The 15291-nt window shown below is 38.9% G+C and overlaps 1 protein-coding gene across 8 annotated transcripts in view; it reads right to left on the bottom strand.

Annotated features, from left to right (window-relative positions):
- Positions 1–15291, bottom strand: part of LOC135089526 (mitochondrial ribonuclease P protein 1 homolog) — a 159666-nt gene that overhangs the window by 77453 nt on the left and 66922 nt on the right. For all 8 annotated transcript variants that reach the window (XR_010261524.1, XR_010261523.1, XR_010261522.1 and 5 more), the window contains one exon: positions 5847–6543. Coding sequence is in view for 4 of the 8 variants with exons in the window: in XM_063985166.1 (XP_063841236.1) it covers positions 5847–6543 (697 nt within the window). In the remaining 4 variants the exon portion in view is untranslated. The remainder of the gene's footprint in view (positions 1–5846; positions 6544–15291) is intronic.

The following is a 15291-nucleotide window of genomic DNA, read 5'->3' as shown; positions in this document are numbered from 1 at the left end:
TGCAGATCCAGATTAATGATCTAGAGGTGATCAATGTTATAAATAGAATATATCTTTAGATATTTCTTGTTGATTCTGGCAAGTTGGATAATATATTTGTCATTATGCACAGAAATATAAAGAACATGAGTTTCTGGAGACTGAAGGCTAAAGTAGCATTTGTGTGCTGCCTCTCTATCCTGGACAGTGTGAGCAGGATGAGCAGAGTCAAGGTTTACTATTTGAGATGGTTCAGATCATACTGCTTTTTGATCACTTTTGGCTGTGTGATCAGAATGATCTGAAATGGTGCAAATCTTACAATGTACTTAAAAAATTATTGAGATTTAAACTGTATAAGATTTACTAGCTTTGGTGTTAGAGAAAGTGTAAGGAATATATGTCTGAGACAATAACCTCTGTTATGTACTATGCACAGAAAGATGGATCTCTAACACAGAAGCAATAATCATTCCAGGGAAAATACGAACAATACCATCTCAAGTCTTCTCACCTGGCAGAGGCATAAAGCCAGAAATATCTACATTAGAGTGACACAACAGGGTACAGAAATAAGATAATGACTGGACAAGCCTAACAGAGAACAATTTGACAAAATCAGCTAAAGGGTTACAAGTCAGCAAAAGATCAAGAATGCTGAGTGGGTCTCCAAGATGATCATGAAAGTTGGCAGGTTGCCCCAACAGTTGCTCTAGAACACGTACTACTAAAAGTTGAAGGTCTGCTTGCTCGCCAGGCTGGTCAGTGAAAGATGACAGATAAAGCTGGTAGTAAACATTCAGTAGGAATTGTAGACAAAAAAGCTACTCTGCTCAAGATTAATAACAAATCCAGATTCCAAAACTTTTCCTAGCTTTATGAGATCTCTATTTGTTCCCTGTGATTCAAACACATCACCTGAACATTTGACAAAGGTAAGAGATACCTCATCAGCATGCAGCAATAATTAAAGTATATCATGTGTTGATAACAATATGCATACAAACAACAATTCCTTAATACTTATGACAACCACAGTTGTTAAAGAGGCTGTAACATTCTACCTTACTTGCCCATCAGTGTGTGCATGTTTCACACTAACAAGAGACCATAGGTATATAGATTTCATTATACAGAGGGGCTTCAGGCTTAGCGTGTTCTGACATAGTGATTTCAAGCTTTGCAATGGCTTCCAAATGGTACCAATTCTTGTACTTTGTGATGAGTGTGGAAGGGTAAGTGCCTAGCAATGAGTGTGGAAGGGGCAGTGCCTAGCAATGAGTGTTGGAAGGGGCAGTGCCTAGCAATGATGAGTGTGGAAGGGGTGGTGCCTGGTGATGAGTGTGGAAGGGGCAGTGCCTAATGATGAGTGTGGAAAGCACAGTGCCTAGCAATGATGAGTGTGGAAGGGGTGGTGCCTAGTGATGAGTGTGAAAGGGGCAGTGCCTAATGATGAATGCGGAAGGGGCAGTGCCTAACAATGAGTGTGGAAGGGACAGTGTCTAATGATGAGAGTGGAAGGGGCAGTGCCTAACGATGAGTGTGGAAGGGGCAGTGCCTAACGTTAAGTATGGAAGGGGCAGTGCTTAGCAGTGAGTGTGGAAGGGGCAGTGCCTAGCAGTGAGTGTGGAAGGGGCAGTGCCTAGCAGTGAGTGTGGAAGGGGTGGTGCCTAGCAATGAGTGTGGTGCATGGCAGACATTCAGTTTTCTCTACTGTTCATTTGATATAATAAATTATGTCTTGTTTGCTGATATACGTATATACTAAAGAGTACTTTACAGTACTCTAAAAATGCTCAACAATATATGTACACCAAAAGCATTAATGACACTACCTCTTCCCTGCTAGTATCCTTACGGTGGCTTTGTTTTACTGCTTAGCTTGACAGTTATTTTGTACTCGTTGCTTGTCCACTAATGCTTAGTGGATATGTCTAACATTATGGTGTCTCTGGCTAGAAGGGGACCCAGTAGTGATGGTGGTAGTAATAGTGGGCTGCCTGAGATATCAGGACCCTCAAAAAGTGCTGTTAAATTTGGTGGCAATTTTGTAGTGGGGGGGGAGGTTGGATGATGTTGTGTGGAAGGCTCTAAGGTTTGAGAGAGTATGTGACTTTGGGTGATACTGGGAGAGAGGAGGAGGAGGTGAGGGTAGTGAGGCAAGCAAGCAGCCAGTAGTGGTGCTGACCCACCACTTCCAGCCTATTGCAGTAAGCAGCAAACCACACTATGTAATAGTGTGGTTTGTGTTATCTATTTGTATAAGTAATTGTTTGTTTTACACATAATGATTATTTTAATAACTGACATGATTTTTAAAAAGTTAAAACTACTCAAAAGTGAAAAAATTGTGAACTCCCTCAAAACCATTCTTATTTATCTCCATAAGCACATTCTCTACTTGGGAAATTTCAAGCTTAGCAAGGTTTCACCAGACTATTGGGTCGCCAAGCATGAAGCCTCACTCTACTGAGGTAACTTTTGTTACAACTTCTACAGATATTTCAACTGATTCTTGCTCATCTTCCATCAGATTGCCATTTAAAATAAGAGCCCAAATAGACTGAATTTTATTCATTCACTGATGCTAACAAAGCTCTCCTGTTAATTCCTTAACTCCTTTGTTACTGATGAGTTACCATAGTATTCATGGATACCTCCTCTAAGGGACCGATAAATTATCCCCATAAATTACATCTCACAACGATATAAAAGGCTTCATTTTATCAGTTTGTATGACTTTTATGACTCCTATGACAAATAGAAAAGTTGGCACCTCATCACAAATTGTATTTCAAGGATGATGGGGGTGGTGTGTGGTGTAGATGATAATCCCATGCAGTGTGTGACTGACACGTGTTGTGGTGTCATCCTCATCTCCGTCCAAGAGTGAGTCCAAGTGTGAAGTGATTCTTGAAATTGAGTTACAAGGGTCTGCTAGCACCATAACCAATCTGGACGAAGAATATTTGCCAGAGAATAACAGTGAGGTGAACAGTGGTGAAGAAAATTAGTAATGCATCCAAACACCACCACCACCACCACCACCACTCCACTTTACATGTGTGGTTTTGTCATATTTGAAGACATGAAAAAAAATCATATTAGTATCTAAATAAGGGTATAAGGATTAATATAAACTTCACCCATGACACTGGGAAAAGCACTCAACAATTTTGGTGTGGGAAATGGGATTGAGACTGCTCACTTAGTAATGACTGAGCAATCTAATTTATCACCTTATCTCAGATCCATGGCTGTTACTCCTATTGATGTATCAGGCACTTATACTAGTGGTGGTCAACTACCTCCCCCAGTCAGTCAATAAACTAGCATCACTGTAGGTGGTGGGAATCATAGCAATCTGGCTGTACTTCACAACTATTAACCCTGTATTAGCAGATGATACTATGTGTGCATGACTGTTTAGCTTCCACTGCATTAACTGTTTTGTCTTGCTCTGAAGTCCTTAGGCCAACCTGATGAGCTGACTTGCAAAGAGTGGAGCAGAAAATAAAGCAGCTACATGTGTGAGTTGTCCTCCTCAGTCTGAGGTGCCACACAAAGCTGTGCAACCACCAGAGATGGAACCAGACTTTGCTGCATTTAGATGGCAAGCTGATGGGCCTCTGCTTGATGCTAAACTTTGAGGAAGTGTCATAAACAATGGAAGAATGTCTGGAGAAGCTGTAGCTGGTATGCTGGTTATGAAGGATTACTGAGCTACACATTGTCATGCCTCTTTGACTCAGTGAAGAAGTATTCTCCATCTACTAGCAGCTTAGCAGTACAGACAAGAACTTCAGCAAGAAGAAAGCTGATGCTGGGACATCATCATAGGTGACTCAAGGCAACAATCACACAGGACAGCTCTGGTATCAGCTCATATGATGTGTTATGGATAACCAACCAAACCATCACACCTGTGAACAGTTAATGGGAAAGCCACAACAACATGTATTTCTTCAGCTGTGGGCAGCTGCTGCTTCACTGTGCCCCAGAAGCAGGTTAGGAGAGGCTGCCGGCTTCCTCTTTAGGCTGTCTGTAATGAGCACCCTGTTGAAATTTTGGGTCTTCATTGATGGAGTAAAATGTGATGCCCTAGTTAGCACCAACAACACAAGTTGTATCATGTATACCCCCTTGTACTCTCAATGGATGAAAGCATGATTATGATGATTGGCGAGTACCATGAGTACATGAGGAAGGGAGAAGTGCAAGTCTAGTAGCTCTTAGGACCATCAATGAAAGTGAGTGTGATTGTGATGCAAATCACTTAGTTTAGATTTTGTTATAGGTATGAATGTTATAAATGCCTTGCATGATGTGACAGTGTGCTTGTTGGATGTGAAGTTTGGTACTGAAGAATCAGAAGCCATGAAGGTGGTGGAAACTGTCTTTCAGAAAGACAATGATGAAAAGGACTTTAAAGTGACATACAGGATGGAAGTAAAAAAATTAAAAGTGTGGTGGAAATGGAGCAGTGGCACAAGGCTGCTATGAATGCAGAATACAGTTTTGGAGTATTGAGTGCCATGATGTTCAAAGGAGCTACAAGAAACTGCTGTGTCAATACATCAAGAACAGCTGACTGGTTCCATATAATGATGGCATTCACAGATCAGGGGGAGGTTTGGGAGGGACTATTCTCCTGATGGTCAAAGGCAAAAAAAAGAAATAAATAAAAATAAAAATAAATAGATAAATAAATAAATAAATAAATAAATAAATAAATAAAATAAATGTAATATCACGAACTGTAAAGTATCATATTTGTGAATAACTTTTGGGACAATTGATGTTAATGGGTCGTTGGTGGTGGTTATTAGGGTTGCCACATAGGCAGGAGTGATGTCAGCAACAGGGGCAGCAGTGAGTGACTGGAGCAAGGCAAGGTTGTCTGCCTGGAGATGAGAACATGTCAGACAATTCGTCACCACCACACCTGCCACCTGTTTGCTGCCCCGCTGCCAGTACTTGTCCATAGCTGTGTTGTGACTCATGTATTCCTTCTCTACATATCTTGTTAAGTAAAGAGAAAAAGCATGATATGTTTCCCTGCTGCCTCAATAAATAAATAAATATGTAACAAATAAATAAGTGTGTCTAGTGGAGGACTTGACTAACTCCAACTCTTATCTTGACATGCACATTGCTGACACAGACATCTGTGTCAAGAAGACTGGAGAAGTGCAGGCTGTGTCAGAGTTGCTTTTGTGGATTTGCATAAAGCCTGCTTGCAAATTCAAGCCCATCAGTCATTGTGGTCATGCCAGACATCAATGTTTTGAGGAAGGTGGTACTGCCTGATAAGGTTTCAGGCTGAACATTGCACCTTTCATCCTAAAGAAGATTTCAAGCACCATGTTGAGTTTTGGTGAGAGGATCAGTTGAGCTGCTTATAAAGACTGTATTTGGATAAAAAATGAGTGGATGAAAGTGTGGCCTCTGGACTGTAAGTTGAGTCACTATGGCCTGTCAACAAACCTGAAGGGTGTATATACAAAGGAGCTCAAGTGCTCACTATGAGAGTCTGAGGGGAGCATTGGAGGAGGTGAGCACACACTATCAGTCCTCAGGGACTGATAGTGTGTGCTGTCTCCTTCCTACACTCCCACATCAAGTGATTAAAAATTTAAAATCTCACATCACAAGGATAGCTATTACTGTGGTAAGGAAAAATAATAACTTTTCTGTACTGCAATAGTAAATCATTATAAAAGAAGTGTTGTATAGTGAGGACTCTCTATGCTCTGTATCTTATGGTAATGTTAAGGTGCCCCCAAAATATAAAACATTCAAGAAAGTAAGCTTTTCACTTGCACTGCCTGATAAGCAGTTAATTTTGACATCTTATTATCTCTCACCTGTATCTGGTATGCACAGTTTTGCCGTTCCTTGCTGGACATGTGCTCCTCAAAGTCCAGGTCCACAATGAGCGGCTGTCCGTGGAGCATTGCTTGCACCACTCGGGTGTGATAAAAGTGGTTCATTGATGTCTCCAGAATCTTGATAAAAATGCTATTCTTCCAAAGGCCATATTCAATGTGTCTATCTTCCTCCACAGGGTTCTCTCTCTTCTGTCTCTCCTCTTCTTCTTTTTGTTTCCTGATGCTATCTTTTAATTTCCTCTTGTTTTTTCTCTTCATCTCATTCTTGAAGAGGAAGGTGAGATACTTCTTCCGAGCACTAACTGTACCTTTAGTCAACAGCTCTTGCCACTGTGGTGAAGTGATTTCAGAGGGCACTGGAAAGCCCTCTTGTCGATACAGCTCAAGTTCCAGCTCTATCAAAGCTTCAAGATCCACTTCCTCCTTTTCTGTCATGTCTGAGGCTTGGTCTAACCCACCTGCCTTGCTTGTAGAGTATGCTTGCTTCCTGATGATGTTCTCTGTGTTCCTCTGTGGCATATCACACGCTGTTACCCCCTGACGAACATGATAACTCCTTGCTATTCCACTTTGGCTTTGTTGTGCTGGCCACCAATGTTGCCTAGCATGCTCAAGTGTGAAGCCTGTGTGAACTCCCTGGCACTGCACTCGTGTGCAACTTTTAGGAAGGCATCTGTAAAATATTAAAAAAATATTATTATTATCATCATAAATATGTTTAATTTAAAATAAGAAATATAACAATCATATTATTTTTCATCTATTTACCATCTCTCAAATTTCAAGTAAGCATTCCTGGTCTCCACACACAAATAGAAAGATAGATAAATAGATAGACAGATAATTTATTGACCACAAATTATAAAAATGTTACACAATAAATTATTTGAATGATCCAAAGAAAATAGTATTTTACACTTTGTTCAACATAAACCACTTCTTGCATACACACATAAAATCCCAGTGTCAGACCTAATACAGGCATTATAGCACAAAAAAATATAATATAACTAAAAATATTGAAATCAATAGAAAAAAAAAAAAAAAAAAAAAAAAAAAAAAAATATATATATATATATATATATATATATATATATATATATATATATATATATATATATATATATATATATATATATATATATATATATATATATATATATATATATATCATAGTTACCATGGATACCATAAAACATAATGGTGTGCTTGATTAAAAGTACAGTACAGTACTGTATTTATTCCTCTGTCTTTCATAATGTAATTGTTGATATTAGCCACTCCTAACATAAACTAATGCTTAGTGTCAGTACCTATGGACAATCAGCTTCATCAAATTAATGTTCCCCCCTTTTTAGTACATAGTATCTACATAGGAGGTAAAAAAAAAAAAACATTATATATATATATATATATATATATATATATATATATATATATATATATATATATATATATATATATATATATATATATATATATATATATATATATATATATATATATATATATATATACCTATGGACAATCAGCTTCATCAGATTAATGTTCCCCCTTTTTAGTACATAGTATCTACATAGGAGGAAAGACAAAAAAAAAAAAAAAAAAAAAAAAAAAAAAAAAAAAAAAATAAAATATATATATATATATATATATATATATATATATATATATATATATATATATATATATATATATATATATATATATATATATATATATATATATATATATATATATATATATATATATATATATATATATATATATATATATATATATATATATATATATATATAGTGTATAAATGGGCAGGAGATTTTCTTGTACACAAGTTTAGTTAAATGGGATGGCTAATTTACCATTTATTAACTTCTTTAAGATATTTTCTTTATATCTTATGATTGTCTTTTTTCTCTTTTGTAATTTGGTTTATGACTTCACTAAAGCTAGTCATTTTTGGTAGATCGTGATTTTTGGTTTCTTAATCCTTCTCCAGCAGCATGTGGGAATGGCTGGAGTCACTGGGTGGCCCAGTATTTATTCAGTGGGCTCATAGGGTTAGCCTGGCTCACAAGTGTAGCTGATTGGCTGGCTGCATGCCACTGATGGACCTATTTTGTGTTGGCTGTGACTGGTTGTTTCTTTTCAGGCTTGGCAGTACCTGAAGGTCATCAGCTTGTACGATGAATTCAGGGCTGAATTCTTTGATGTACAAGACTTCTAGTATTGCAAGGCACCTTGCATATGTACACATGTCCACAATTTCGGTATTCTCTTCTAGGCTTTATCTTGTGATCTTGATGTTACGTTGCTGTTGTAAGTGTTTCTTTGGGGCTCTGGATATTAGATGGCAGGTGACGCATCAAGACAGCTTCATTGCTGTCATGCTGATGTAGGATGAAGGGAGGGCTTCACAAATGCCTCAGTTACATGTGAACCTATATTCGACATGGGACTTCTGGGTTGTCTCTCTTTTCATGTGGGGACTGTTTCTGAGCAGGGGATGGCTGGTCTTATTCTTGTAATATATTTTTCTTTCCAGGTCACTGGCCTTCACACTTCTTTTCACTGTTTGTGTGATAATCCTCTCTTCTTCTTCTTTGTATGCAGTAGAGAGGATGTCAGGTTTTCTTGTATCTTTAGAGGAACTGAAGCTATGCCACTTATCAATGATCTTGGTGAGGCGGACAATATTCTTTTCACTGAAGCCGATGTTACTGAATACTTGCGTTGCCTTTTCTATTTCTCTGTGTACTTGTTGCCAAGTACTGCAGTGTGTGAGTGCCCTGTTGATATACACTTATACCTTGGTACTACGGACCTTGCTTTAATGAATTTCAGAAGCAGTGAACAAAATCTGGAGAAGCGAACTTAATTTGAAAGACTCGCATGCTATGGATGGAGTTGTGGCAACACTGGACACAAGCCACTGCTTCAAGAACTGACCGCTTGTTATAGGCATTCAGTTTGTTTACATGAGTGTAACAACACGTGTAGCTCATTGGTCCATGGTTTTTGTCCTTTTTGTGGTTTGAATTATCATAATTTTCTATAACCATGCTGTCTGAAGGAAAAGTAAAAAAGACAGCCAGTGAGTGACCTTAACGCAATGCTCTCTCTCTCTCTCTCTCTCTCTCTCTCTCTCTCTCTCTCTCTCTCTCTCTCTCTCTCTCTCTCTTTCTCTCTCTTCTCTTCTCTTCCTCCTTGCTTCCTCACATCATATATTAAAACAATCCTGCTTGTCAACCTCTTGTTTCCTCATCTTAAGGACAATTCTCCTTACAACTTCACTGTAGATGTTCATAAACTCTCCCTATTTATCTTCTATTCCAATTGCTTCATTGAATTGATTCCAATCCACTTACTCAAAGTAATTCCTCAATTTTCCAAAGTTTGTTCTTCAGTAGTTGAATCTTCCTATTCTGTGGTACTCATTCTTTTGTATCTTTCCTCTTAATCTCAATGTACACTCCACCACCACATGATCACTTTTACCTACTGGACATTTACAGTCTATATCCTCAACAGCTTCAGGTTCTTTCGTAAAAATTAAATCCAGCCTTGAGGGTTCATCTTCTAACCTGAACCTCATATTCTCCTCCACTCACTTTGTCATTGATTTCTCTATTGTCATCCTTAACAACTCTTCTCCCCAAGACTCATCACTCTTGTCCACCGACCACTCTTCCTATCTAACCTCCTCGTAGCTGAAATCTCCCATAATCATTACATTGTCTGCGCTTGCCATCATGTCTTCCACACATCTTACTGTATCTTCTAATTTAGCCTTATATTCCACAATCCCCAGGAATTTGTTTCAGAAGGAACATATAGTACTGCAAACCCTCTTTTTCTGCCTTCTCTACACACCACCTCAACTTTAATTGCTTCAATCAGTTCATAATCACAATTAGTCTCATGAACCTTTCTCACCAAGATCATTATTACACTCCTTGTTTTCATTCTATTTGTCAGCCATACATTGTACTTTCCTTCACCCAAATTATTCACTTTAATGTTGTCACTTAGCTTTGTTTCAGTAATTCCCATCACATCTGGAGCATACTCTCTTAAGTAGTCATTTAGTTCTGCCTGTGCTGAAAGTAACCCATTCACATTAGTATAAGTAATCTTCAATTTCTCACTCCATTCTCTTTTTTTCCAATCATCCACTTTATCAACTTCATGTCCCTGACTTTCCAGTAGAACTTTGTCTTTTCCTCCTCTGTTCTGGTTTCATTTTTTTCCTTAGCCTGCTTCCACTTGTTTTTGCTCTCTCCTCATTCATGTCTCTCCATATCCAGATGTTTTTGCTGTCCTCCTTTCTTTCTAATCTCCATGCTTCAATTAGTAACTCTTTTGCTGACATTTGTGAGTTAAATTCAATCCTCATTGGTCGCCTTTTTTTCTTCAACATACCATATTTGATGGTTCATAAGATGTGTCTTTTTTCCCCCCAGAAAAAGTCTCAGAAAATGAGCCTAGTTCAGCTTTGGGGTTGTGGCTAGTGGTAAGTCTATGTCAACAGTGGCCCTTAAATCAAACCCCTAAACATCTTCGCATATGTAATCAAAGTGATGATTGCTTCTACACCACAAAAACAATTCTTTTTTGCAAGGTAACAATATATAACAGGTCATACTTACTGGTAATTCACATAAAATAACACCAGTCGGGAAGAAATTAAATGACAATGTTCACAAAACAAACTCATGACCGTTTTTTTTTTTTTTTTTTTTGTAGGAAGGACACTGGCCAAGGGCAACAAAAATCTAATAAAAAAAAATGCCCACTGAAATGCCAGTCCCATAAAAGGGTCAAAGCAGTGGTCAAAAATTGATGAATAAGTGTCTTGAAACCTCCCTCTTGAAGTAATTCAAGTCATAGGAAGGTGGAAATACAGAAGCAGGCAGGGAGTTCCAGAGTTTACCAGAGAAAGGGATGAATGATTGAGAATACTGGTTAACTCTTGCATTAGAGAGGTGGACAGAATAGGGGTGAGAGAAAGAAGAAAGTCTTGTGCAGTGAGGCCACGGAAAGAGGGGAGGCATGCAGTTAGCAAGATCAGAAGAGCAGTTAGCATGAAAATAGCGGTAGAAGACAGCTAGATATGCAACATTGCGGCGGTGAGAGAGAGGCTGAAGACAGTCAGTTAGAGGAGAGGAGTTGATGAGACGAAAAGCTTTTGATTCCACCCTGTCTAGAAAAGCAGTATGAGTGGAACTCCCCCAGACATGTGAAGCATACTCCATACATGGACGGATAAGGCCCTTGTACAGAGTTAGCAGCTGGGGGGGGTGAGAAAAACTGGCGGAGACATCTCAGAACACCTAACTTCATAGAAGCTGTTTTAGCTAGAGATGAGATGTGAAGTTTCCAGTTCAGATTATAAGTAAAGGACAGACTGAGGATGTTCAGTATAGAAGAGGGGGGCAGTTGAGTTTCATTGAAGAAGAGGGGATCGTTGTCTGGAAGGTTGTGTCGAGTTGATAGATGGAGGAATTGAGTTTTTGAGGCATTGAACAATACCAAGTTTGCTCTGCCCCAATCAGAAATTTTAGAAAGATCAGAAGTCAGGCGTTCTGTGGCTTCCCTGCGTTTCACCAAAATCTCTAAAAGAGGATGACCAAGACTCAGTAAGGAAAGCCAGAAGATCACCAGTAGAGCGGCCTTGACGGAACCCATACTGGCGATCAGATAGAAGGTTGTAAAGTGATAGATGTTTAAGAATCTTCCTGTTGAGGATAGATTCAAAAGCTTTAGATAGACAGGAAATTAAAGCAATAGGACGGTAGTTTGAGGGATTAGAACGGTCACCCTTTTTAGGAACAGGTTGAATGTAGGCAAACTTCCAGCAAGAAGGAAAGGTAGATGTTGACAGACAGAGCTGAAAGAGTTTGACTAGGCAAGGTGCAAGCACTGAGGCACAGTTTCGGAGAACAATAGGAGGGACCCCATCAGGTCTACAAGCCTTCTGAGGGTTTAGGCCAGCAAGGGCATGGAAAACATCATTGCGAAGAATATTAATAGGTGGCATGAAGCAGTCAGAGGGTGGAAGAGAGGGAGGAACAAGCCCAGAATCGTCCAAGGTAGAGTTTTTAGCAAAGGTTTGAGCAAAGAGTTCAGCTTTAGAAATAGATGTGATAGCAGTGGTGTCATCTGGTTGAAATAGAGGAGGGAAGGAAGAAGCAAAGTTATTGGAGATATTTTTGGCTAGATGCCAGAAATCACGAGGGGAGTTAGATCTTGAAAGGTTTTGACATTTTCTGTTAATGAAGGAGTTTTTGGAGAACAGACTTGGCATGGTTCCGGGCAGAAATATAAAGTGCATGAGATTCTGGTGATGGAAGGCTTAAGTACCTTTTGTGGGCCACCTCTCTATCATGTATAGCACAAGAACAAGCTGTGTTGAACCAAGGTTTAGAAGGTTTAGGACGAGAAAAAGAGTGAGGAATGTATGCCTCCATGCCAGACACTATCACCTCTGTTATGCGCTCAGCACACAAAGACGGGTCTCTGACACGGAAGCAGTAGTCATTCCAAGGAAAACCAGCAAAATACTTCCTCAGGTCCTCCCAACTAGCAGAGGCAAAACGCCAGAGGCACCTTTGCTTAGGGGGATCCTGAGGAGGGATTGGAGTGATAGGACAAGATAAAGATATGAGATTGTGATTGGAGAAGCCCAACGGAGAAGAAAGGATGACAGCATAAGCAGAAGGATTAGAGGTCAGGAAAAGGTCAAGAATGTTGGGGGTATCTCCAAGATGGTCAGGAATACAAGTAGGGTGTTGCACCAATTGCTCTAGGTCATGGAGGATAGCAAAGTTGTAGGCTAGTTCACCAGGATGGTCAGTGAAGGGAGAGGAAAGCCAAAGCTGGTGGTGAACATTGAAGTCTCCAAGAATGGAGATCTCTGCAAAAGGAAAGAGGGTCAGAATGTGCTCCACTTTGGAAGTTAAGTAGTCAAAGAATTTCTTATAGTCAGAGGAGTTAGGTGAGAGGTATACAGCACAGATAAATTTAGTATGAGAGTGACTCTGTAGTCGTAGCCAGATGGTGGAAAACTTGGAAGATTCAAGAGCGTGGGCACGAGAGCAGGTTAAGTCATTGTGCACATAAACACAGCATCCAGCTCTGGATCGAAAATGAGGATAGAGAACGTAGGAGGGAACAGAAAAGGGGCTACTGTCAGTTGCCTCAGACACCTGAGTTTCAGTGAGGAAAAGAAGATTAGGTTTGGAAGAGGAGAGGTGGTGTTCTACAGATTGAAAATTAGATCTTAGACCGCGAATGTTGCAGAAGTTAATGAAGAAAAAGTTGAGGGGGGTGTCAAGACACTTAGGGTCGTCGACAGAAAGGCAGTCTGACCTGGGGACATTTATGGTCCCCTCCCCAGAGTTTTCCACCATCTGGTTACACACTAAACCTGAATTTGTATCTATCTTTTAACATTCTTACCTTGTGTGCATGTTCAACAAAACTTGAAACTAATGAGAAACTTTTTTTTTTTTTAGAAAATAGCTTATTACCTAATAAAACAAAAGATTTTATAAGAGAGTGTCACGAGATAGGGCAGCTCATGATGGTGGTCTATACTGAATATTTCAAATACACATATGTTGTAGAGAATGAGGTAAACCTATTTTTATACATCCTTATATTTTGAAAATGTACTAAAATACTACAACTAGAATTACATGTAGAATGACAATAAAAAAATTTGATATACAAAATTTATTACCCCTCTGGGCTCTGACAACTTCACTGTCTACGCCATATTTGTTTACATCTCACAGTAGTGTTGGTAGGTCCTAGCATTTATTAAGATTTTTAAATGTATAATATTGGGATCTAATAAGGATCTGAATTGCACATATGAGAGGGCTTCAAATGTCAGAAGAAACCTTCACTTCATATTCAGAGCTTAAACCTGCTTATTTATTTATTTATTTATTTTTTTTTTATGCCTGCCTGAAATGAGGTGTGTCTTGTAAGCCCAAGCATCTTATAAGCCATCAAATACAGTACTTCTCTAATCTTGTTATTTCCTCAATCTTCCCCTGCCAATCATTCCCATGTTCAGTCACAACTTTTACTAGATCCACTGCAATGCTCTCTTTTATCTCTCTTTCATGTTTAGCTATCTTTACCTCTTTAATCCTAAAAGGAATTATGCATTTTTTTCTCTACAGTGTTCCTAGCAAAATCTTCCTTTTCTTTAATAACTTTAAACTACTGCATTTTTTTTACAAATTCTTCCTTATCTTTCAACTGATTTTTCATTATCTCCTTTAAATTAGTAGTTTTCTCATCTTTTTTTCCTTTCCCCACACAGTATAACTATAAACTTTTCTTGATTAATCCCCACCTTTACCTTGCAGCTTTCTACATTTTTGCTCAATTCCTCGTATTTATAATTCAACTTTCTATTCTCAATCTTTCTCTCATTTTCCAGAAGTTCACATTTCTCTTTCCGAGCCTTGTTTTCCAACTCTACTTAGTCACATCTCCTTTCCAATTATTTAACCCACCTGGACAAACCTTTAAACAGTTCTTCTATGAGACCAATCCTTCCATTTGCATCTGAGAAGCCTTCATAGTCAGTAGTTTCTTCTCTCATAGTGTTTGTGGGAGTGAATAAATGTTTTAATGGGCCAGGTGTCACTTGATTAACTATGCTCTTTGGGCTATCAGCTTAAGATGTTTGTTTTTTATTTTGGTCGAGCTCCAGCCTTGTCACTTGCTATCTTTCCAATGGCTCCACATTGACAAAAAATAAATAAATAAATAAAATAAGAAAAAAAATAATAATTCATGTATATTTTATGTTTAGTGTCACACCTAAGACTGGGATAGCACTAATCCAATTCCTCCCCCACACTCACCCACTTCCTCTAGGTAAATGATGCCCTCAGCCAGAGTGCTGAAAAAACACCTCTCTCTTGCATGTCATGTGTGTGTGTGTGTGTGTGTGTGTGTGTTAACTTATCTGTGTGTGTGTGAGAGAGAGAGAGAGAGAGAGAGAGAGAGTGAGAGAGAGAGAGAGTGAGAGAGAGAGAGAGAGAGAGAGAGAGAGAGAGAGAGAGAGAGAGAGAGAGAGAGAGAGAGAGAGAGAGAGAGAGAGAGAGAGAGAGAGAGAGAGAGAGAGAGAGAAAGCACTGCACCACTGGCCACTGTCAAGGTCACCCACTGGCTGTCACACAGCCACAATTCATTTCTCTCTCTCTCTCTCTCTCTCTCTCTCTCTCTCTCTCTCTCTCTCTCTCTCTCTCTCTCCATATATGTTCATTACATCTTGCTGCACAGCTACTTCGTCATCTTCATTCATCTCATCCATCACCACTGAGTACCTGTACTGATTTTTCTTATTAACAGAGACAATAAATAGATATTTTAGGGGTAGCATCAATATAACGTG

This window comes from Scylla paramamosain, chromosome 33 (genome assembly GCF_035594125.1).
Source record: "Scylla paramamosain isolate STU-SP2022 chromosome 33, ASM3559412v1, whole genome shotgun sequence".
NCBI classification, from domain to species: domain Eukaryota; kingdom Metazoa; phylum Arthropoda; class Malacostraca; order Decapoda; family Portunidae; genus Scylla; species Scylla paramamosain.
This window is presented reverse-complemented; position numbering and strand designations above follow the sequence as displayed.